At 53.6% G+C, this 23432-nt stretch overlaps 1 protein-coding gene across 1 annotated transcript; it reads right to left on the reverse strand.

Annotated features, from left to right (window-relative positions):
• Positions 1-849: 849 nt before the first annotated feature.
• LOC307190406 (guanylate cyclase D-like) lies at positions 850-23432 on the reverse strand (the record flags this gene model as incomplete). Its single annotated transcript, XM_079929571.1, is given in 20 exon segments — positions 850-1077; positions 1355-1522; positions 3124-3210; positions 4816-4910; positions 5760-5862; positions 6855-7007; positions 7011-7031; positions 12403-12595; positions 13020-13183; positions 14529-14677; positions 18086-18235; positions 18538-18655; positions 18658-18705; positions 18944-19120; positions 21405-21421; positions 21424-21457; positions 22759-22887; positions 22890-22908; positions 22990-23049; positions 23302-23432. Coding segments are annotated over 20 exon segments (2244 nt in total).

A 23432-nucleotide genomic window follows, 5' to 3' on the forward strand; every position in this document is an offset into this window, starting at 1 on the left:
AAGCAAATGGAGGGGCATGTGGTAGTGTGTCCACGTTTGTATGTATCTGATGCCCATGCCAGGCGGAGTGTGTGTGTGCGTTTGCAGGTGCACTTGGGTGCTCGGGCCCCTGTGTGCCCACCTGCTGGATCTGAGCCCGTGGGCCTAGGTGGGTGTGGGATTCTTCCCTGCTGCCTAGAGGCCTGGGAGGCTCCCAGGTCAGGTGGAGCTCACTGGGGCTAATCTCCGCTCTCTTCCCTCCCTGAGTCAAGAAGATGAAAATGTTGCTGGCGCTTTCTAAAGTTTCTGGCCTGGAGTGGAAACGTCATCAGCTGAGAGGGCTCAGGATGACGAATGGCTGCCAGACCTGCCGGTTCCCACTGCCAGGATGGGGTGGGTTGGAGCAGGGCTGGGAGCTCACCTGGCAGACCCGCAGGCATATCGGCCAGCCAGACTCTCCTGGGGAAAGTTCCATAAATGCATCAGCAAGAAATATCAGGGAGAAGCAAGTGCTACAGTGACACAGTGCTGGGAGATGGGCGGGCGGCTGCAGCAGGGCTCCAATCAGAGTCTGTGATGAGAGTCGCCCCGTGAAGGAAGCAGCGACAGAGCTGAGACCTGCAGGATAGGGAGGGACCAGGCCAGGGGACAGCGAGAGCGAAGGTCCTGAGGTGGGAAGCTCGGTGTGTCTTGAGGAGCAGCAGGGAGGCCCCGAGGAGGTGACTCACGGCAGAAGGTGCTGGAAAGCTGAGCCCGAGGGGCAGGCCCAGGCCGGACAGAGCGGGACCTCAGAGGCAGCATGAAAGGGTTCAGGTAGGAAGACCCCGAGGGTGTGAAACACGGAGCTTCCATGTGAAACGTGTTTGTGCTTTAGTGAAAGAGCGCTCTGGCTGCCGGGCAGAGGTGGATGAGGGGAAATGGCGAGAGCCCCACGGTGACCGGGAGAGCGGGCATGATGGAGAAGTCGTCAGCTTCGGGCTGTGATGGGAGCAGAGCTCCAGGACTTGCTGACTCCAGGACCGTGTCCAGCTTCCTGACTGAGGGTGGCGAGGCCACCCACAAGAAGAGAACTCTGGTGGAGGCCCGGCTGCCAGAGAACTATTGAGGGGGTCTGGGGCTGAGGCGTCAGGATAGGAAGGGATGCCCGGGGAGGAGCCCTGTGCAGCCCCAGCAAGGAAGAGTTGGGGAGAGGAGAAGAGCGGCCGGGGAGGCCTGGGGGGAGGAGTTGGAGGTGGGGAAGCACAGCCAGGGCGCCGAGGAGGCCTTGGAGAACCTTTCTAGGAAGAGGCCGGGGAAATGTTACCAGGCAATCAGGCTGGTAACTAAAACTGCCCACGGAGCTGGTGACATGGGTAGAGGGCACCGGTGACCTCACAGAGCCTTCTGGGTGAGTGGTGGTGGAAGTCAGGCTGCGAGGGCCGGCAGGAGAGGAAGATGAGGAAGTGCAGTCAGCGTCGGCAGACGGGCCTTCTGAGAAGGCTGGCTGCCCACGGAGGCAGAAGTGGGGTGGAGGCCCGACGGCTGTGAGGTCAGAGGACGGCAGCTGGAGTAGAGGACCCAGAGGGACTGAACAGGGTGAGGGGGCCGCAGATGCTCTCCTGGGGGTGGGTAAGCTGGCGCTGCTGTGGCCCACAGGAAGGCCAGGGAGGTCAGGGACCTGCCCCACGGCACACAGCTGGTCCCGAGCCCGGTCCTCTCCCGGCAAATCGTCTGCAAAGTTGAAGGACCCAGGGCTGTCTGGGGGCCTTTCTGTGAACACAAGCTGGTTCTGCACCCAGGAATCTGGAGTGTCCTTATAAAAAGGGTGCATCTGTGTGTGTGCTGCACCCCGAGGGTTTCTCCATATGCCCATCCACCCCCCTCCTCCTCCCTAGCTCGCTGGACCCCAGTGTGTGTCAGGGAGGGCACTCAGGGGTGAAGGTGAACAGGGCCCTGCCTGCCCCCAGGCACTGCTCTGCCCGGGCTCCCTGGGGTCCTGAGGCCTGGGGGCAGCCTGATAGCTGGGGGGCAGGGATGCTCTGACGGCCCTCAGCTCCTGTCCATATCGATCCTTCCACTTGGAGGACGCGCAGCCTAGGCTGCTTTAGTGCTGGTCTTTTCCCAGGAAGCCCATGTGTGCCCCACACGTTTCTGGTCTTTGAGATATGGGAGGGGCCATCCTGGAATTGCTGCGAGGAGTCAGTTGGAAGTTCTAATGAGGGAAAGACCCTGGGCAGGAAGCTCTGATGTGGTCGTGCTGTGGGCCCCTGATGGGGCTCTGTCCATCCCCAGGCCAGCCACCCACTGATGGAATGAGCCCGTGGGGCCCTGTAGGCCCCTGGGCTGCCTCATTTCTAGGAAACTAATTCTCAGCTATGGGCAGCACCTGTGCCCTGTGGCCCCCTGTGGACCACCCGGTGCTCGAGTGGAAGAGAGTGAGGAACAGCACGTTGCAGTAAAATGTTCTTACTTCCCCCGCTCCCCCATCTCCCCTGGGTTGCCCTCAGCGAGGGACATGGGGTCGCAAAGGACAGAGGACAAAGGAAAGAGCCCAACTGCAGGGCAGGCACCAGCTCTGAGAATCTGCTTCTTTTGGCCCCTAAAACATGAGGGCCTTTGATCTGTAAATTCCTCGTCTTCGGAAATTGTCTGCAGTCAAATGCTCTACCCCGGAGCTATACCCCTCCCCCCCCCCCGCGGAAATAGTCTGAATGGTGAAAAACGCCCAGTGATATTTATCAGCGTATCACCTGTAACGGGCTCAGAATGGGAAGACCCTACATGCTGAGTGACAAGAGGGAGGTTGAGCTAATCACGGCCGCCACATGTTGCAATCCTGATGCTGTAACTACAAGTGTGAGTAAATGACACCCAGGGCGCTCAGGACGTTGAGCGGAGAGCGCAGACCAGAATGAGGAGTTACAGAGGCAGCGTGATCTCATGCATGGCCTAGACATCAGAAACAGGCTGGCAGGAACCATGCTGAAGTGCTAACAGTGGCCGTCTCTCAGGACTGGAAAGGTGGAGATTATTTAATCATTAAAGAATTCTGTATTTTCCAAGTTATCCCCGCGAGGCAGGTAATACCTTTATAATCAGAAAAATAACAAGTATCAACTTTCAAACAACAGAGGCCAAGCTTTGGGGGAAATTCCACTTACTCACCCGGGGTTTGATGTCCAGAGGTGTGGGGAGGCGTCTGGGGAAGCCCGCCTTCCCCACCAGCCAGTAGGTCTCCTTGAAGCCCCTCCCCTGGAAGAGAGAGGAAAAGAGTTGCACGTACCTTCTCAAGCAGAGAGCCAGGGCAGAGACACGATTCCCACAGCTGGGAGGAAAGCAGCCTAGAGCCTGGAGGCAGATTGTCTGGGTCCAAATCCTGGCTCTGTCACTTCTAGCTGTGTGACCTTGGTCAACATACTTCACCTCTCTGTGCCTCAGTTTCCTGAATACCTCATAGAGTTGTGAGGATTAAATGAATGAATATTTATCCATTAGAGAAATAAATAAATAATGAATCATGAGTTCTATAACCAGCAGTCATGGAATACTAAGATCCCAGGATTCTGTGATTTTCCCAAACTGTTGAAGGTTACAGTGGTCTCCCCTGGGATGGGGGTGCAGCTACCTGGGGGGTCAGGATGGGCTGCCCTAGAAGTTTCACATGCCACCTGGACCAGGGATGGGTATTGCCCCTTGGATCCCTCAGGTCAGCCCAAAGAACCTGAGGTTGGCATACTGCCCTCCCGACTCCCACTCTGCATCCCCTTCTGTCATCAGAATCCTCTGTTGCTTAGGACATCTAGTGCCTACTCCCCCAAACAAGACACGCCTGCCCTTACTCCACTCGCCCATAACTTCAGCCTCCAAAGCAAAGGATTCCGCTTACACTGGCCCTCACAGGCTGTGTGACTTTGGACAAGTTACTGCTCCTCTCTGAACTGCTGCTCTGACATTTCACCGTTTAATGAAGTGAGACCCGTGGAGCCCCCCACGGGAGTCCCCCAATTTCTGGGGCCCAGTTGCAACCCTGGGCCTTTAAATGCCCCAGCTGCTCCAGTCACTCCAGTAGGCCTGGCTCTAGCTGAGGAATTGGGGAAATGAAAGGGGGTGGGGTAGGAAGAAAAGTCATTCATAGGATGGTACCATTACCTTACTGAACGTTAACATTAAAAAAAAAAGAATGCAGACGTGACAGACCAATTTCTGCCTTTGAGGGCAGATGGGCAGGTAAAACCCAACATCACACTGACAACATCAGAGGGCCAGCTGTGGGACTGGTGGGTGCACAGAGAAGGCATGACAGTTATTTGGGGGAAAGAAAGAAGAAGAGTAGAGATTCCTGGGTCAGGGCAGGCTTCAGTGAGGGCTAAGTTCTGTGCTAGGGTTCTGAAGGATGAGTAGGAGCCCAACAGTGCTGTGGAGAAGGCACAGGCTTTGGAGCCACCAGACCTAGGATTCAGCTGTGTGACCTTGGGTAAGTCTCTTTGCCTCTCTAAGTTAACTTCCTCAAATGTAAAATGGGGACGTGGATCCTCCTTTCATTATTTCTGTGGTAATTTCTGTGGTAATAAATATGTTACTATCTGTGGTGCACCAGCGTGCTGCCCAGGCAGGTCATCAAGGGAAGTAACTTCTCTGCCCCGGCCCTTCTCCTTATGAGGAGCCAAATGAGGGAGGGGCTCCCCAGAAGAAATGTTTCCTTAGAATTTGGGGAGCGAGGAGGACATTGAAGGTGATCAGCTCCCAGGCCGGCATTTCCTTTAGCTATGTCAGTCAGATGAGAATCTCTCCTGCTGCCCGCAGAAACTGGACCTCTGGAGACATTTCCCATCAATCCCAGGAAAGAAAGTCTCTCACCTTTAGCTCAGTCTGGCCTCTGATATCAATTTTGTAGCCTTCATCCAGGCTGAGCAGTGTCTGGGCGGTGCTTATGCAGACATGAATTCTGTATGCTGAGAAGAAAGGGGGTAGTCAAGTTACCACCTGGTGACAGCATACCCAGTGTTCGGTAAAATCATTAAGAGCCTGTAACAGCCCCAGTTCCAGCCAGTCATACACACAACTCTGGTTCATGCAATACCTTTTGCCTGGCCCTCTTGTCCCCCTAGTAGATTGCTGGGCACTAAAGTGGAGGTCTCAAGGGAAAGGAAACTACATGGATTGATTGTTAAGGAGAACTCAAGATGAAGTCAGAACTCTAGGAACATAATCTCTACTTGTAGGGAAGTCTTTGAAGGCTGAGCCAGTGCAGATAAGCAGTTATTTTTCTTTTAAGGGCAGGGCTCCCCTCTAGGGCCATGCATCTGATTAAGCAGGATACGTACTGAGCGACATTAGGGAGCACAAGATCTGTGCAGCCAGGAGCAAAGGCTCAGTTTTTTCAGCTGCTCTAGCCAGGCCATCAGAGAGGCTCCTGCTGCCAGCAAGGGTCTAAAACAGCATATTTTTTTAATTGAAAGGGGTCTCCTCTTTGGAAAGATGGGGAAACCAAGACCTAGAGGAAGAGCATTTTGCTCAAGGACACTAAGCACACTGGACCCAGTCAGGGTGAGGACCCATGTTTCCGGCTTCTGGAGTCGTTGTTTTCCCTGCAAATTCTCTCATGACATCACCACAAAAGGCCTGTGCAAAGTTAAAAGAACCAGTGACATACATCATCTCCTTCTAGTTGTTTTACTGATAACTAGGGTACGCTGCCACCAGGCGGTGATTTGGTTACTAAGCACTGTTTCAAACAGCCAGGCTGCAGGGGTCCTTGAGAGAGTCCTTCCCTGGGCTTCCCTAGGATAGAAATATGAGACACTCATGTATCCCTGTAGACTCCATCCGGGATGCAGTGTTAACTGTGTCCCCAGAGAGGCAGTACTGAGACATCGTGAGACCCACAACCCCCGCCATGCAGGGCTCTGAAACTCAGATGTGCCCAGTGAGCTCCAGCAGGTCCTGGACCGAAGAGAAGTCTCTACAACACTCTTGTCCCCCCAGTTCTCCCCAAACTGCTGTTCCCACCCCACATCTTGGGCTCCAGCTGGGGGGTGAGGATGAAGCTGTATGGAATCTCCAAGAACACCCAGAGAGGAGATGACATCTATGCCAGGCTCTGGGCCGGGGGTAGGGGGGCACAGATAAATTGGAACCAGGCTCTGCTCTTAGCGTGCTCCCAGCCTGGTGGGGAGATATGTATAAACACTAATCAGTGTTGTGAAGAGGGAAGCACCAGGGCTGTGCCAGCCCAGAAAGAAGACTCTGACCCAGCCCAGAGGACTTCCTGGAGGAGGCAGTACCTAAACTGTGTCTTGAAGGATGAGAGAATGAGTCGGCAGGGAACAGCAGGCGCAAAGGCACAGAGGCACAGAGCCCACATGCCTGTGGGAAACTGCAAGTGGCTGGGTATAGACAGAATACAAAGTGGAAAGTGGTGGGAGATGTGGCTGGAGAGAATAGCAAGGGCCTTGGAGGCTATGAGGGGGGTGGGGAGTTTGGACTTTATCCCACAGGTGAAGTTATGGAGGGAGGAAGGGGTGAGGGCACGAGAAGGCTATTCTATAGTAGAGACCCTGAGGTCTCTCCTAGTCCCCTCCCAGCAAATATTGAGTTGTCTGCATGACCACAGAAGGCCTCTGTTCTGCCTCTTCCATCAGACTGTCAGCTCCTCAGCATGGACTTAGATGACCTTGACAGATGCTGAGATAAAAAAATATATATGTGTAAATCTGAGCATCACAGATTCTTTGATTTGTGACATCTTAGAACCTTAAAATAATAGAAGAAAAAAAGAATTGTAAAAATTTTCTATTACGGATTTTTAGAATCTCAGGATTCCAGAAGCACGCCATGGGGTTGCCCCAGCCAGCGTCCCAGGCAGGGTTGGGAGACTCCCGCAGCCCCAAGTCCATAGCTAAGTGCAGTCCAGCCCTGATGCGAATGGACACAGTGGGCACATGCCTCATCCGGAAGTCGCCCACAGAGCTGAGGGTGTCCAAGGCCATGTTGGTGATCTCAGCTGCATGCCGGCTCCTGTTGCGCTGGGGCAGCCCTGTTGCCACCATTTAGGCATCCCCGATGGTCTCCACCTAGAAGTCACAGCTTCGTGCTCCAGGACAAGAACCCCCCTCCTTCGACTGACCCACATCCCACACAAGGCCACCTCTCTGGAACCCCTGACCCAGCCCTCAAGTCTCTGGCGAACAGTGCCATCTTTCCCAGGCCTCCCATCCCAGCCGCTCTGGCAACCATTAGACCTGCACATTGCAGATCACCTTTGTCTGAATTGCAGGTCTTACCTCTGACCCCAGACCATGAGCTCCTTGGCAGCAGCCCTGGGCGCCCCATCTGCACAGCACCGCAGCAGCAGCTCAGGGCTTCATCTGGACAGGAGTACATGTATGTTGGATATATAACCTATTTCCCAAACGCTTGGCCTTCCAAGGTGTACTAAAAGGAATGTAGCGTTTGAAATCCAGGAGATGTGGATACAAACCCCGGCTCTGCCATTTACCTTGGTCAGGCCACTTCGCCTGTGCAAGCCTCAGTTCCTCTTATATGAAATGCATATTAAAGATAAAGAGGTAAGAGCCAGTTTTGTCACAGATGCTCAATAAACAGAGATTTCTCTCGTTACCATCATCACCATCACCATCACCATCACCATCATCACCATCACCATCACCATCACCATCATCACCATCACCATCATCATCATCATCTTCTCCTGGGCTAATGCTTTTGGAGACGATAGAATCCCAGAGTCTCAGAATTAGGAGGGACTTTAAAGCCACCCACTTGCCTCCCCGTGGCTGTCGGTCCTGCTCACGTCTCCTTCCTGAGGTGGCTTCTTCTCCCTCGGGGCAACTCTGATTTACAAAAGTTGAGTTGAATGGTAACCTGCCTTTCACCTGCTGGCTCCAGCTCTACCCCCTGAACTCAAGCCACAGTTCTTTCCTATTCTGAAGCTCATTATTTATTCTGAAGGCCCTGTTCCAGGTGCTGGGGACACAGATGTATACCGTGGCCTTCTCCCCTGCCACAGGCCAGGCCAGCCAAGGTTGAAGATGGCAACTCTACACCCCAAGTCTTCCCATCTGCAGGTTAAAGAGCCCTGCACTGCCACTCCTACAGCGGGCACATGCCGGTATCCCTCAGAGCCGTGGATCAGAGCTTTCCCTCTGGCCACGCATAGCCGCTCTCCCTCAGCACCTGGTAGACGGTAATAATAATGACGACGCTTCTCGTGCCCACAGGGGGTGCTATAATTCCATAAATTTCTTTCACACACCATTATCTGTGGACTGTGCCCTACTACCTATGTCCCCCAGCTCTTTCCCTCACCCAGAATATCCCTGCCCCGATACCGGGAAGTGATCTGCCCTAACCATGCCCCATTCTGCTCATATACTTACATTTGCTCCCTACAGCAAAAGGCTTAAAATTTACTCCCCATGGAGCTAGCAATCAGGGACTCCCATGATTTGCAGAATTTCCTGACTTATTCCTAACACTTGCTCCTGGTTCCCCACGTTTCAGCCAAACGGGAAACCTCCTGCTTCCCGCAGAGACACTCAGCGCTTGCTCACCTCCAGGCCCTGATGGTCTAGTCCCTCTGCCTAAGATGGTCTCCCCCAGTCCCTATCTGTTGAGATCCAAGCCCTCCATCAGCCCAGTTTTCACTGCATCGAGTCCATTAAATCTCCCCGGTCACCAGCTGGGGAAAAGATGTTTCCTTCCTCAGTGCTGTGACCTCCATCTCCCTCCCTCCCCATCATCTGCACTTACTGTGGGCTGGCCTGAATGCGGCTGGGTCAGGGGAAGGGCTGCCCCCCACTGTGTACATTTCCACAGAGGAGAGGGACCTCCCACCCCACGCCCCTGGGAGAAATATGAGCAAGCCCTGGCTTTCCCTCTGCCCACACCCTTCTTCCCCGCAGGAGGACGAATGCATTATCTGATTGGCAAGATTGGAAGAAGGACTAAGTAAGTGCTCCCTTATTACTCATATAACCAGACACTATTCCAAACCCTTTACAAGAATTAGGTCTTCACAAGAATTCTGTGAGGTAGGTACTATTACTCTTGCCATTTTGCAGACAGAAACTGGGCCAGAGAGGTTAAGTCACTCGCCAACGTCACACAGCACAGACTTGAACTGGTTCAGTCTAGCTCCAGAGCCCATATACTATGCTGCCTCCTGATGCACATGGCTTGGGCTCTTTCTCTCTCTCTGTTCTAACTCCACCACTGGCTTGCTGTGTGACCTTGGGCGAGTCACCCACCTCTCTGAGCCTGTATCCTCATCTGTACAGTAGGGATAGTAATGCATCCCTCTGAGGGGCATTTCGAGGGTTAAATGAGATGTCCTGTGACAATCCATAGGCCAGGCCAGTCCTCTGCAGACATTTAAGTGGTACATCTATACCCCCTGCAATTCTGTGCTTTCAGGGGGAGGGCTCAGCGCCTGCACGTGCTGGTGTTCATCGTCGTGTTGGTATGAACGACAGCACTTCCTCTCACACTGCTTAATCTACAGAACCACCCTGAGCCATAGGCACGTTCACCTCTGTTTTACAAATGGGAACTTGAGGCTCAGAGAGGTGAAGTGATGTGCCCAGGGTGGCTCAGCAGTACGGCTGGGGCCATGCCCACCTGCCGGGCGGAGTGGCTGAGGTGAACCCTCTCCTCCCCCGCAGCCCACTCGCGCCCTGCTCCAGAGTTATGTCCATGAAAGTGCTCACTCAGCGCGTGCGGGAGGGAACCACAGACCCCTGTGGAACCAGGAAATGATCGCCTGGCTGCCTCCCAGCCCAGACCGGATTGAAGAGCAGTAACCAGATCCTGCTGGGACGGAGGGGAAACCAAGGCTGCCGCATGAGCGATGAGAGACGCGCTTGCACATGGGGAGGACCCGGCCTCCTGTTTCCCCACATCTGGATGGGTGTGCAGGCCTTGTTTTATTTCATTTCACTCTGCCAGAAAGATGCAGACCTCTTGGCCAGAGTTCAGAGCAGATCAGAAAGCGTGATTCAGAGCTGGGAGGGACACATGTGTGAGAAAAGATTAGCAGGGGAGGAAGAGACAAGGTCAGGGGTGACTCAGGGCACATCAAAGCTGCAGGGCTCAGCAAGACGAGATGAGGAATCTTTTCCTGGGGCCCACGGTAGCTCTGGAGGCAAGAGGGAAACTCAGCCAGCATGACAGAGAATGCCTCAGACCATGGGCTGGGGCAGGAACGGGGAATGGGAAGGAAGGTGTGTGCTAGGAATTCCAGTGGCTCAGGTTTCCGCGGGTCAGTGTGGGGCAGTGGACAGAGCTGGGCGGTGGTGGTGGACAGGGCACTTTCCTGTCCTGGCTCTGTCACCTACCAGCTCTGTGACCTCAGGCGAGGCACTTCCCTCTCTGGGCCTCAGTGAGCTCCTCATTTAGTCAGCACGTGTTTCCTGAGGACCTACCGTGTACTGGACATTGCCAAGCACTGGGGACAGAGCGGGTTAGGTTGGAACCAACAGGTCCAAGGGTAGTTATGAGAGCATCACACAGGAGCTCCTAACCATGTCTGGGAGGGCAGGGAAGCTAACTTGAGACCAGGCGGGAGCAGAAGGGGAGAGAGAGCAGGGTTCCAGGAGGGAACAGCATGTGCAAAGGTCTCGTGGTTAGAGAGAGCAAAGCTTGTGTGAGGAATACAGAGGACTGCAGGGGCAGAGTGCGGAGATGCAGTGGGGCGGGGGGGTGGGGGCAGCTCCTGGAGGGCCTTAGGGGCCGCTACGAACCTGTGACTTTATCCTGAGCCTTGATGAAGTGGGGTTACAGGACCAGAATGCCCAAGTTCAAGTCTCAGCTTCACATTCTGCTGGGACTATGTAATTAGACAAGCTGCTTAACCACCTGTTTCTTCATCTGTAAATTAGGGGTGCTATTATCTACCTCATACATTGTTATGACGATCAAATGGGTTAGTACATATAAGGCATCTAGACTGTGTACCAGTGTCTGGTATACAGTAAGCGCTCAATAAGTACTGGAGATTCCTGTTGTCGGGACACCGTGCGTAATGCTACCAGCAGACTTCCTCGCACCTCAAAGAGTTAGTTCTCTCCTCTGAAACTTCCTGCCCATGCATCCTTTCCATCCTGGCTTCAGCCCAGGGCCTGGCCCTCCCCAGTTCCGGCTCTCCTGGAGGGTGGTGGCAGGAAGGGGGCTGGCATGTCACAAACGAAGGCTAAGGCCAGGGGAGCCAGAGTATGGCTGTTTCCTGGAGCTTCCTCCCCACCTCATCCACTGTGTCTGAGGCTGACCTAGGACCCCCCAACAATTGGATCAGAATAGGGTCAGGGGTGGGGTGGGAAGGCCCCCAAAGCAGGCATAGAGGGCAGAAAGCTATTCACTTTCACAGGCTCACAGTTTACACAGCACTTCTACCAGGGGGAGAGGATCTGCCCATCATCTGTGAACCCCTGGGACTGGAGTCATTATTCCTGTTTTATAGATAAGGTCCAGAGAGGGGAAGACAAAGTGACACACAAGCTGGTGTTCAGGGTGGGACTCAAACCCAGAATCGAGAGGTGCACAGGGACTAGATTGTGCAGGATCTTGACAGCTCTGCCAAGGCCCCTGCTGCCCACTCCATCGTCTCCCACCCACCACCCACTCCCACCACTGGCCCACTTCATGTCTAGCCATCACAACCCATTCAGCATCCCTCCCAATTACTAGGTCCACCCTCTCAAGCCTCAAACTTTAGCACTTTATTTCCCCATTGCTTGCCTGGAGCAATCACACCCAGGCTGGACAATGCTAGGAAGACACCTCCTCCAGGAAGCCTTTCTTGCTCTTTACGCATCTACTCCTAGCTGGATTTGGGGCCCTCTCAGCCTCCAGCACTGAGAGCTCACCAAGGGCAGGCACAGAAGCTGACTCACCTGTCGGCCCTTGCCTGGCACAGGTTGAATTTCTTTTCCCCACCTCTTAAATCTGGGCTGGCCTTTTGACTTGCTTTGACCAATAGAATATGTCAGAAACGGCAATGTGCCTGATCCCAGCTTAGATCTCAAGAGGCTTCTGGGCTTCTGCCTTCTCTCTCAGAACTTTGCCACACCATGTAAATAATACCAACTCACCTGCTAGAGGGTGAGATGCCACGTGGACCAGAACTGAGTTATCTCAACAAAGGCTCCAGAGTCCGGCCAAGATCAGCAGAGTTTCCTCTCACCCACAACTGACCACAGATGTATGAGTGAGACCAGCTGAGTCCACAGACATTTCCAGCTGGACCTATAGGCTTGTGAGCAATAATAAATGCTTATCATTTTACACCACTGGGTTTGGGGAGCTATTTGTTACACAGCAATAGCTTACTAATAAAAAATGCATAAATAAATGACCAGAAGTAAATGTATGATGCAAACACAACATATAGGAGGGAGAGATGGAATGCCTGCCTCTTGGTCCTCTCACCTTATACACGTCATGGTTGCCCAGAACAGCATCAAACAGTGTGTAGAGGTCATTGAGCAAGCCCACCACCTCAATGGGCTCACTCAGGGCTGAGATGGTGGTAAAGCCTACAGTGTCACTGAAGTATATGGTAACCTGGTCAAAGTACTCTGGCTCCACAGTCGCCCCCATTTTCAGAGCTTCAGCCACAGACCTGAAGGGATGGGAAGGGCCAGAGTCACAAGGTGGGAGGGCCATCTTTCCACAGTTGGAAGTGAGAGAGGGATATTTGGGGGAAAATCCTGGGTTGAGTGTCAGGGGATCTGGGATAGCTCTGTTGGTGTGCTGGCTCCCCTCCAGCAAATACCTGCCCCTCTCTGGACATTATTTCCTCTGAGGTCAGATGGGGGACCCTGTACTTTGTCCTTGTTCCCTAGGGAAAGAGGCAGCAGAAATTCAATACTCATGTGCCCCCAACAGTGCCTAATACATGTAAGCATTCTATTAAAATATGTTGGATTAATAAACAATGAATGAACTGAATGAATTAATGGAACCCAGATTTACTGAGCACCTACTATGTCCCAGGTCCCATGCTCCGAGCCACTGAGGCTAGAGCCACAACCAAGTCCACTCACGGCAGGAGCATCTGAGAGAGCAACCTTTCCATCTTCTGTCTCTTCAACCCCAGCTCCTCAGTCCACTCCTGGATCAGGTCCTCCAGGTTCTGGGAATACTTCTCCAGCAACCGCAGCATAGAGTCAGCAACATTGGTCTTCTTGCCTTGGTTGATGCTTTTGAACTGAAAATGGAATGAAAATCCCAATTTGTCCATGAAGGTCAGCACACTTGGCCCTCAGGTTGAGAATCTGGACCATAGGAATGAACCAGACATAGTCCCTGCCTGGAAGAGCCAGATGGTGGGGAGCAGATATGTAATAGACAAAGGATGGCAACTCTGACAAGTGAAAGCACAGATGGCTGGGAGGAAAAATGGGTTGGTTCTCTATGAGGTGAACAGGCAGGGAGAGGACTTTGCAAAGGAAAGTTTGCCCAGCATTGCATCACCATTAACAAACACATTGGTTCTCACAAAAACACTGTGGAATAGGCATTCTTTGTTCTCAAAGATAAGTGGATGGATGGATGAAGAGATGGGTAAATGGATAAAAGCAACGTATGTAGATTATTTACGTTTATAATCTATTTCTACCTCTTTATTTCTCTCCCTTTTCAAAAAATTGTTTACAAAATAAAATAATAAATATGTAAGGGCGCTGGGACCAAAGGAGAGTAAAGGTTAAAAAAAAATTGTTAATCCAGGAGTGAGGTCTATATGCAAAATGCATGCTAGAATTTGGTCACAATTTTGGATATGAGCTTCCTAGCAACAAAGCAAAGAGGGAAATAGAGATTACATAATCTATGGAGTCCATAAGACAATGGAGTATTAAACTAGTTGCTCAAAAGGAACACAACTACTGCTGGTGCTGAGCAGAGAGAAGTACCTCTCAGGTCTTCATAAGAGGACATTCACATGTTGTTATAAATTGTACCTTCAACAACCTTATAGGAAATATGGCACCCAGTCTCCTAGGGAGACTTCCTAGAACCTTCCCCAGTATGGTTTGCACCTTCCCAAAGTGCAGTCAGTAGGAGAAGCAAATTAATGATGATCAAAGTGACGGGGTTCATTCCTGTCTAAATCCAGCATCTCGACCTTTGTGCGTGTATAGGTGTGCATATCCGACCTTCATTAATACTGCTTCTCTCGGCAAACGTCTGTAAGGCAGGTAGTAGCAGCAGCCCCTGAAGAGCACCTACTTTGTGTTGCTCATCAAAAGCAGAGGCATAAGCTTTAGAGGTCATTTGCCACGAGTGTGACAGCTGCTGACCTTGAGACACAGCACTTAGCACGGGTCTTGGTGCTCAGGAAGGCAAATGTCCCTGAACCCAGAGTTCTGAGAAAGCTTTCCTCAGATGGTGGACCTCAGGCCTCACCCTCAGCGATGACGATGCTGGCCCATTGCCCCCTTTCTGCACAATGGTTCCAGGCCCCGGGGAGAGTGTGGGGCCCCCGCTGGGGAAAGTGAGGTGAACCGATCAGCCGTTTCTTGTGAGCAGCCAGCTCCTCTGGGGACGCTGACCTGGGTATAGATCTGGTCCAGGTTGGGTCTGTCCTCCGGAGCCTCCTCCCAGCACTGCTCCATCAGCTGGATGCACTCAGGTGGCCCGTGGTCAGGAGGCACCAGTGGCCGGCACAGGCGAGGGGGAGACACCACCTTCCTGATGATTTCTGCAACAAGCACGGGCCGGGCAGTGGGGCTGAGGTCCTCAGGAGGGCTGGTGGGAAGGGGTGGGCCTGGGATCCTGAGACGGAGGGCAGGGTGGGCCTGTGGGGTGCAGACATCAGGCCCCGAGGGTATTCCTCAGCCCCTTGATCTGTGCCCCGGGACGTGCTGGCCAGTGGGCCAGGATCGCTGTTTTCCTGGGTCTGCCCCAGTGTGGCTGGGGAAGGGGTCTCAGCCTGGGAGACAGGTGAACAGGGTTTGAATTCTGGATCCGCCACCACCTCTCTATGAGATGGTGAACAAGACAGCAATCTCTCTGAGCCTCAGTCTCCCCATCTGTGAAATGAGCTTCATAAACTGCCTTCTTAAGAGGGGTGCTGAGGGAGGCGATGACAGAAGCTAGATCTCGGGGTACTAGGTTCACTCCAACCCCTGAACCCTGCACAACTTGTTACTGCTCTGTTACCAGCAATGACCACGAATGTGCTCGAGACCTGCGCAGTGCAGCTCTTTCTACCAGCCCTGCCACCCGGAGGCTGTCTGGTACCAACTCTCCTCAAGTGTGAAGCAAGACTCTGCTTATCATTATCACCATCATGATGACTCTTCTCCCAGGACCACCCCTGCTGTGGACCTTCCTGTCCCCGCTCCACGTGATGAAGACCACAGACTAAGTCCAGATCAGCTAGATCGACGATCCAGCTCCGTCTCTGCCACTCGCCATCACTCTGTGCCTCGGCTTCCCCACCTAACAACCAATGGAAATAACCCCACCTCGAGAAGCTGTAGTGGGGCCTGGGGGAGCTGAGAGATTCACAGGAGCACCGGGAGGAGGTGAGGCTGGGTACCAGGCTCAGGCTCTCAGCGGCACAGGAGAGGACTTCGAGATGATCCACTTATATTCTGTACACGTTATGCCATCTCTCTGAGCCTCAGTTTCCTCACTTATCAGAAGGGCATAATAATAGTACAGACCGCACAGGGCTGTTAGAGGTATAGCAGGTTAATCTCTGAGGAGGGCTGAGATCCTCCTCAGAGACGGTGAGGAGGTGGGTCCCTTGGAACCAGTGAGGAGAAGATTCTTTCTGGATTTCCCTTGGCTGGCCTCCTTGTTGGGGGCAGCCCATGATTCACTGTCCCATTTTACAGACAGGGAAACTGAGGTTCTGGGGTGGTGAACTAGGTCACCCACAGCCACAGGGTCAGTAACAAGCAGATGCTGGAACTGAGCCTGATCGCCTCCCAGCCTGCACGATTTTCTCTGCCCAGAGGTTCCCAGTCTGCAGGCATCAGACGCTGAGGGCCTCTGAGTAAAGGGTCTGGGAAGCGGTATGTGCTTGCAAAGGAGTGTGTGCAGATGGAACCAATAATAGATCACACACACACACATGTCCAGCTCTTTTTCAAAAGTATTTGGATGGTGTTGTGATGAGTAAAATACAGATCCATTTCAAAGTGTTGCTGATTTCAGAGCAGATTTTTGTCTTTGGGCATTTCCTCAGTCGGCGGATATTAAAAGTCAAATAGTAGCGTGTGAAGCTCAAAACTTTTTTGTCATTAAAGTGGAGTCCTCACAGGCAAGCATGTTGGGAAACCCTGGCCCAGGCCAGGCCGGGTCTCGGGCTCCCTCCCCATGCCGAGCCTGCTGTCCACACCCAATGCATCACTGTGATGGACCAGCCCTGCTGACTGCTGACCGGGCAGGCTGCACATCCAACTCCGTGGAGAAGTTGCTCCGTGGATGACTCCAGGACATTTTAGGGCAAGAGCACTGAGCTCACCCAAATCCTAGACCCATGGCTTCCCGCTAGGGAGTCCCTTCCCCTCTCTGAGCCTCACTTCCTTCATCTCTGAAAAGAGTGCACTAGCCCACCTCACAGGGTTGTCCAATGGAATAACGCATATGAAAGTGCTTTGGAAACCACAAGTATCCCCCCCAGCCACCACAGGATCTTAAAAAGATGCTATTTCTAAGAGCAAGGAGGTCTGCTTCCAACTGGGAGAGTCAGGAGAGAACATGGGATTCCCCACTAGCACACCCCTAAAACCACCCAGTATGCCAGGCACTTTGTCTAAGGCATTTCACCGGATCCTCACAAATACTCTGAGAGGCAGGCATCATGGTCCCCATTTTACAGATGAGAAAACTGAGGCTCAGAGCCTGAAAGAGATTTATTCAGAGTCACAAGGTGAACTGGTGTGGAGCTGGTCTCAAGTCCGTGTCCCCCAAAGACTATGCTCTTGACATTTTACCGCCTGAGACCAGGAAAACTACAGCCAGGGAGTAGCAGGTCCGGGACTGACAGCCCAATCCAGGGGTGACCCTGGGGTTCCAGACCTCGTCCCTAAAGCATGAGAAGCCCTGCACGGTGGCATGGCTGACAGACCCATCCGGCTGGTCCCCCCTCTCTCAGCAGGCAGATGTTGCCAGGGGCGGCGGAGCAGTTGAGGAGAGTTGAACAAATGGCACGACCGAGCCCCTTCCCTTCCCACTCTTCCACCCCATAAATCTGGGGCCTGGAATGCTCATTATTCATGGAGCAATGCTTTGTGCAGAAAAGAAGCGAGGCCAGGCCTCCCCGTGAGTTAAAGATTATCCATCTGGGGTGGGAGGGGTGGTGGGTTCTGCTCCATCCCTGCCTGTACTGCAGGCCGAGATGCAGGGTATCTGTGAGACAGGTCCCTGGAACTGGACAGAGGCAGCAGGGGGACAATTAGAAGAGCAGCCTAGAGTCCAGGGAGCCCCGACAGAGAACATAGAAGGGGAGGAAATATTTCTGAAGTTGGGCCCTGGCACTGGGGTCAGAAGAGAAAATGCCTAAGACCAGGTGATGATGAGGAAGGTGTGAGTGATTACACCCGAGAGCAGGGGGACAAAGATGCTCTTCAAGGAGCCCCACTCAGGCAGAGGACCAAGTCCCCAAATACTGAGCAGACTGGTGACATCAGGCATGGACCGGATGTCTGACACATTTTAAAATCTGATCCCCACTATAAAGATGGGAAAACTGAGGCTCAGAGAGGGTAAGTGATTTGTGTAAGGTCATGTGGTAAGTAAATGATCCAGGGGGAGTACTGAGGTCTACACAGACTCGAAGTCTGTGCTGGGCAGCCCGGTGGTAAGGGCGTGAGCACCTCCGGACACGGCAATGACACTGGGAGAGGAAGGAAGGGGTTGGGCTTATACCCAGGAACCAAGGTCTTTAGCCCTGCAGCTGGTCAGCTGCCATTTTGGCAGAGCTGCCGAAGCCTGCCTGGTTTAAGTCAAAGAAACGCAATTCTTGCTGTCAAACCAGGCAGGTGTGTCTGTGTGGTTATTTTCAGGCCCCAATTTCCTGATGCTCACAGAGCTCCTCAACTACATGGGGCCTCCGCCAGAGACAGGCCAAGGAAGGAGGAGGACGAGGCTGTACCTTCCGCCGAGAGCCCTGGGGAACCATAGTGCGGGCCCCAAGTCAGCACCTCCTGCGGGATGATGCCGACGCTGAAGGTGTCTCCTTTGAGGGTGCCCCGCCCGGGTGCCCCGGGCCCCCGCAGCAGCTCCGGAGCTGTCCACAGCAGCTCTGCAATCACAGGATGAGGCCACACAGCCGTCCCCCACTGACCACCCAAGCTGGGCGGTACTTCACACATGTGGTGTCATCGTCCTCTCCCTACAGCCCCGGAGGAGGGAGTTGCTTCTGTCCTCCCCCATTCACAGGTAAGGGCCCCGAGGCTCAGAGAGGAAAAGCCATCTACTCAAGGTCACACCACAGGAAGTACCGGAGCACCGGACATACCCCCCTCTCCCCTTGCCTCACCAGCACCCGGTTTAAACAGAGGCCTCAGAACCTACTGGCAGCCTCCTGCCCACCCCTGAGCTGACCCTCCGGGGCTGGCCGGGGGCGGGGAGCCCACTGAGCGTCCAGGAGCTCTGCATAACCGTGGTCAGTGACCTTCAGCACAAAGCATCCAGCCACCACACAGTTTCGGGACTTGAGGCGGACTTGAGGCAGCCATGAGGGAAATGCCGATGGTGCAGATACCACACACCCTGGAGTGGAATAATGGGGGTCCCTTAGGCCTGTGGTGAATGAAAGGACCCCTGCTTCTCTCAGAATTCCCACGGACCCCAGGAAACCTTCCTGCCTCCCCCTCCCCCTTTGCCACACTGTCAGATTTTTCTCAGTTAGACAAAGTAGAAAGAGCCCAGGCCTAGGAAATCTGAGCATCTCTTGTCTCCCTTCCCTCCCCATTGCCTCCACAGCTCCAGGTTTGAGAAGGGTTCTCACACGGATCATATCCAGCACCGGGGAGGCCTTCAAAGTCCAGTCCAGCCGCAGAGCCTCATTCCGCAGCAGGTCCTCCAGGCTGCCCCGGGCACAGTGCTCCAACAAAAGAGCACTGACCCCAGGGGCCACAAAGAAGCCCAGGAAGGTGGCAATGTTCTCATGCCGCAGCTCCCGCATCTGCCAGCGCAATGGTCACCCTAGCAGCCCGCAGGGGACTCTCAAAGTGTGGACATCTGACCCCCAGTACTTAGCACCCAACATACAGCTGAACACAGAGAGGCATCAGAAATGTTGGATGGATGTGATGGGTGGATGGATGGATGGATGGATGGATAAAGGATGAGCGGATGATGGATGGATGAGTGATGAATGGGTGGGTAGATGAAATGGGTGGTTGGGTAAGTAGATGCGTGGATGGTTGAATGAATGAGCCAGAAATGAGTGTGTGGAAGCACCATGGATGAGTAAGCCAACTCCACAGAATAGGGACCTCGGCCTTTTCTCAACCTAAGTGACATCATGGACCTGGAAACTGTGCAAATTCTCTGCCCAAGAGTCAGAGACTGACGAGCAGAAGAGCAGAAGAGATCAGGCACAAGATGAAAGCAGTCCAGCAGGTCAGAAAGCTCGAATCCAGCCAGCAAGGCTAGCATTCGCCCAAGCAGGAAAGATGAAACCATCGTCTAGCATGGCCTTCCTCACAAAAACAGTTCAGGGGTCAACTAAGTGGAGGGAACCTGAATACTCTTCCCCCTCCTTAGAGATTTGCATGCTTATTAGCATACGCAGTGAGGGAAGAATGGCCTCAAATCCTTAGACACCCCTGCTGTCAAGAGCTTGGGCCTCTGACCCCTCCCCTTGAACCTGAGCAGGCTCTGTGACACTGTGACCAACAGAACACAGTGGAAGTGACCTTGTGTGTTTTGGGTCCAGGTCTTAGGAGACCGACAGCTTCCATTTCCTGTTTGTGGAGCCCTCTCAGCTGGAGGCCTGAATGCTCGTAAGAAGTCCCTCTACCCTGAGTCACCACACTGGCGAGCTCACGGGGAGAGGCCCTGAGACCATCCACAGTGGGAAGGCATGTCCTGATGAGTCCTCTCTTCCAAGCACCCAGCCAAGGCCCCACGCATGCAAGTGAAGACATCTGAGGCCTTCTAGACAGGGGGTCAGCAAACTTCCCTGTTAAAGTCCAGATGGTAAATATTTTCAGTTTTGCAGGCCTTGCAATCTCTGTCACAAATACTTCTGCCATTGCAGTGTGAAAGCAGCCACAGAGGGTTCCATAAACGAATGAGCATGGCTGTGTTCCAGTCACATTTTTTTCTACAGAAACAGGCAGTAGACTTGATCTGACCTGAGAGCCAAGCACTGACAGCCCATTTACAAGCCGAAAAGCCACTGAGTGACCCCCATACAGGTCAAGTGGAACCGAAGAGCTGCTTGGCCGAGCCCTGCTCAAATTTCCTACCCACAAAATTGTAAGATATCATAAAATGGCCGATGCTTAAAGCCACTACATTTTGGGATAAGTTGTTACACAGTCATAGGTAACCGGAACAGCATATTAAAGGCTCTGAGAAGTCCTGTGTCTGAGCCAAGAAACCTCCAAACTCATCTGCCCACAGATAGAACCTTTTCTTTTAAGAAACATCTGCACATGTTGATTGCAAGATTCCCACTGGGAAATGCCTCACCTAACCTCCAGACACTGAATCTCTCCGAAGCTGATTCCAGATGGTGGTGATGTTGGGAATAATAATAAAATCCGCAATTTTCCAAAGGCACTCTACTTGCCAGAGACAGTTCTAGGTTATTTCATCAATTCTCTCCAATCCTCATAATTCCCCTGGGGTAGATTTCATTAGCTCCATTTTACAGGAAAGCTAAGTGTCCTATGGAGGCAGGATTCCATCTCAGGTCTTCCTGACTCAAACCTTATGCTCTGTCCTCCATCCCACAGTGCCAGTGCTTCTCGGGATGGTGACCAACTCGGGGGTGAAGGGGCTTATGTGAGTAGTGACGATAGGTGACTGGAAGCTCCCCGAAGAAAGGAATCCTGTCTTTTTTCTCCACAGCTCTGTCCCCAAAGCCCAGAGCATAGGCGGTGCTCAAAAAATAGTGGACAAATGAATGCATGTGTAGAGGGATGGAGGATACAGTTGAGGTCCTTCAGTGGTGCTGACGGTACCATGTGAGGATAGTGATGAAGAGGAGTGCGCCCCTGGTAGCCATGGGGATGATCATATTGGGGTGGCGATGTGCCGTTGGGGAGCTGGTGTGGGATGGTGACAGTGATGGTGTATATCTGCGATGACAATGGGGCAGTGATCATGATGATAGGAAGCACTTCCTTTTTCGAGGCTAGAATCTTCTGCATTGAGTAAAGACCAATCCAGACCGGTAAGGGTCTCCTGACAGCGCCCCGTCCGCAGCCCACCCTCCACGCCCTCTGCAGCTCTACCTTTCTCAGGAGGCTGCGCCAGCTTCAGACTTCTTCAGCCACACCCACTCTCCCTGTTTAAGAAAAGACAACAAGAGTTCACCCCCTGCTGGTCCCCAACTTGGGCAAACCCTCCGCCTCTCTCAGCCTCAGCTTCTTCCCCATAAATGTGCTCTTTCTGTGTGCTTCAAGCCAGGAAGAGCCCGGCCAGCGGAAACTAGTCAGACTTTGTCTCCTTTGGTTGACAGACCTCAGTTCTAGTCCTCACTCCACCACTTTCTAGCTCTGCGACCTCAGACAAGGGACTTCAGTTTTCTGAACTTCGTGTCCCAATTCTGTAAAGCGAGGATGACACCCACACCCACGTTGAGAGAGCGAACGAGATAGCGAATAGAAAGTGTGTTAGCTCCCAGAGCCGAGGTCGGCTTTCCTCTGCAGGCCTCGGGCACCTAGGACACCCCAAACCCAGCAAAGTGAGGGGCTCTCTGTGACCCAGGAACCCTAGGGGAGGAGAGAGGGGAGGGTGAGAGAGGCAGGGGCCTTGGGCAGGGGCTCTGTCCTCACCCAGGGCTTTCTGTAACCTTAGCTTTCTCTCCCCACCCGCCCCCGTCACTGATGGATTTCTGCCTCAGCCTCGCCCGCAGCTCATTCAGAGGAGCAGACAAAACATGCTTTGTACATTATTAAAGCCTCCTTTCAGCAGAAGAGAAAAATGATGGGATTCCCCAAGGGAGAAGGTGGAACAGAAGAAGAAAGAGCCTCATGTGGCTTCCCCTAGAAATAATTAGCCTGGTTCATCGACCAGGGGGCACGGAATAGGAGAGTCAGGGCAGCAGTCAGTTGTTGAATTTGAGAACCCAGCCCCCGAGAAACCACAGTGTCCTCAGCGACTTTAAAACCTTGCTGGTCTCACCTCTGACCTTCCAGCTTCCCTATCAACAGGTGGCCCAGGCTCTGTCCAGAGGCTATCCTGGGCTGGGCGCTGCCCCACACTCAGGGCCTCAGGGACCCAGGATCTCACTGTCCCTTGCCGAAGCAAGCAGGAGGGTGGCCTAGGTTGGCCCATTGCTGAGAGAAGCCCTGGGGTAGACACACAGGCAGTGCCCAGGCCCAAGTGGCCAGGGACCGGTTGTTTCCCAAGGTCAGGTCACAAAACACGTGTGACTAGGAGCTGGGAGTCCTGCTTCCCACTTCTAGCCCCGCCACCGACTTGCTGTGGGACCCAGGAAAGTCGCTGTCCCTCTCCCCGCCTCAGTTTCCCATGCTATAGCGGGAGTGGGGCATACAGAGCCCCGAGGCTCGTGGATTCCCTTGGGCTCTCCCAAACTGACGACAGCTCTTGAGACCTGAGCAGGGAGGTGGCAGAGGCCCTCACCTGGTACAGAGCCACACTGGTGGGCTCCTGAGGGGCTGGCAGGCTCCTTGCTGACCCCTGGGCCGCTGACCTCAGGCTCCCGCCATCTGCGACACTTCTTGATTCACTTGCACTGTCCACGCGCAGCCTCCAGAGGGCGTGGTCAAGACCCTAGACCGGCTCTGTCTGCCGCTGCCCACCCAGCCCGGTGCCTGCCCCACCCACCCATCTGCTCGGGGGCTGGTGAGCTACTGGGCTGTCAGCAGGATCCAGTAGGGGCCCCGCACGAGCTGCAGCTGCTGGATGCTCAATCTGGAGGTGAGAAAAGTGCAGGACAGAGAGGATGGTGCAAATATCACTCCCCCCATCCGGCTCCTCGGATCTGCCTCTGACCCAGAGCCCTCCCCCGTCCTCTCCCTGTTTCCCTTCCTGTCTCCCCATCAGTCCCAGCTGGGCTGAAGGGCACCACTGAGCACTGTCCCCCAAGAGCCCCTTGGCCAGCTCAGGGCAGGACCCTAGGCCTGATGTGCCTTTGGGTCCCTAACCTCGGTGTTTCCAACTCACCTGGAGATGTCTCGGGGTGAGAGCTGGGGGCAGAAGACTGCCCCCTCCTGGATGGGGCCGGGCTCAGGGAGCCCAGAGGACTTCAAACCCAGGAAGAATTGTTTTCCAAGCTGAAGAGCCCTGGGGGTCAT

The sequence above is a fragment of the Stenella coeruleoalba genome, assembly GCF_951394435.1.
Source record: "Stenella coeruleoalba genome assembly, chromosome: 8".
Classification (NCBI taxonomy): domain Eukaryota; kingdom Metazoa; phylum Chordata; class Mammalia; order Artiodactyla; family Delphinidae; genus Stenella; species Stenella coeruleoalba.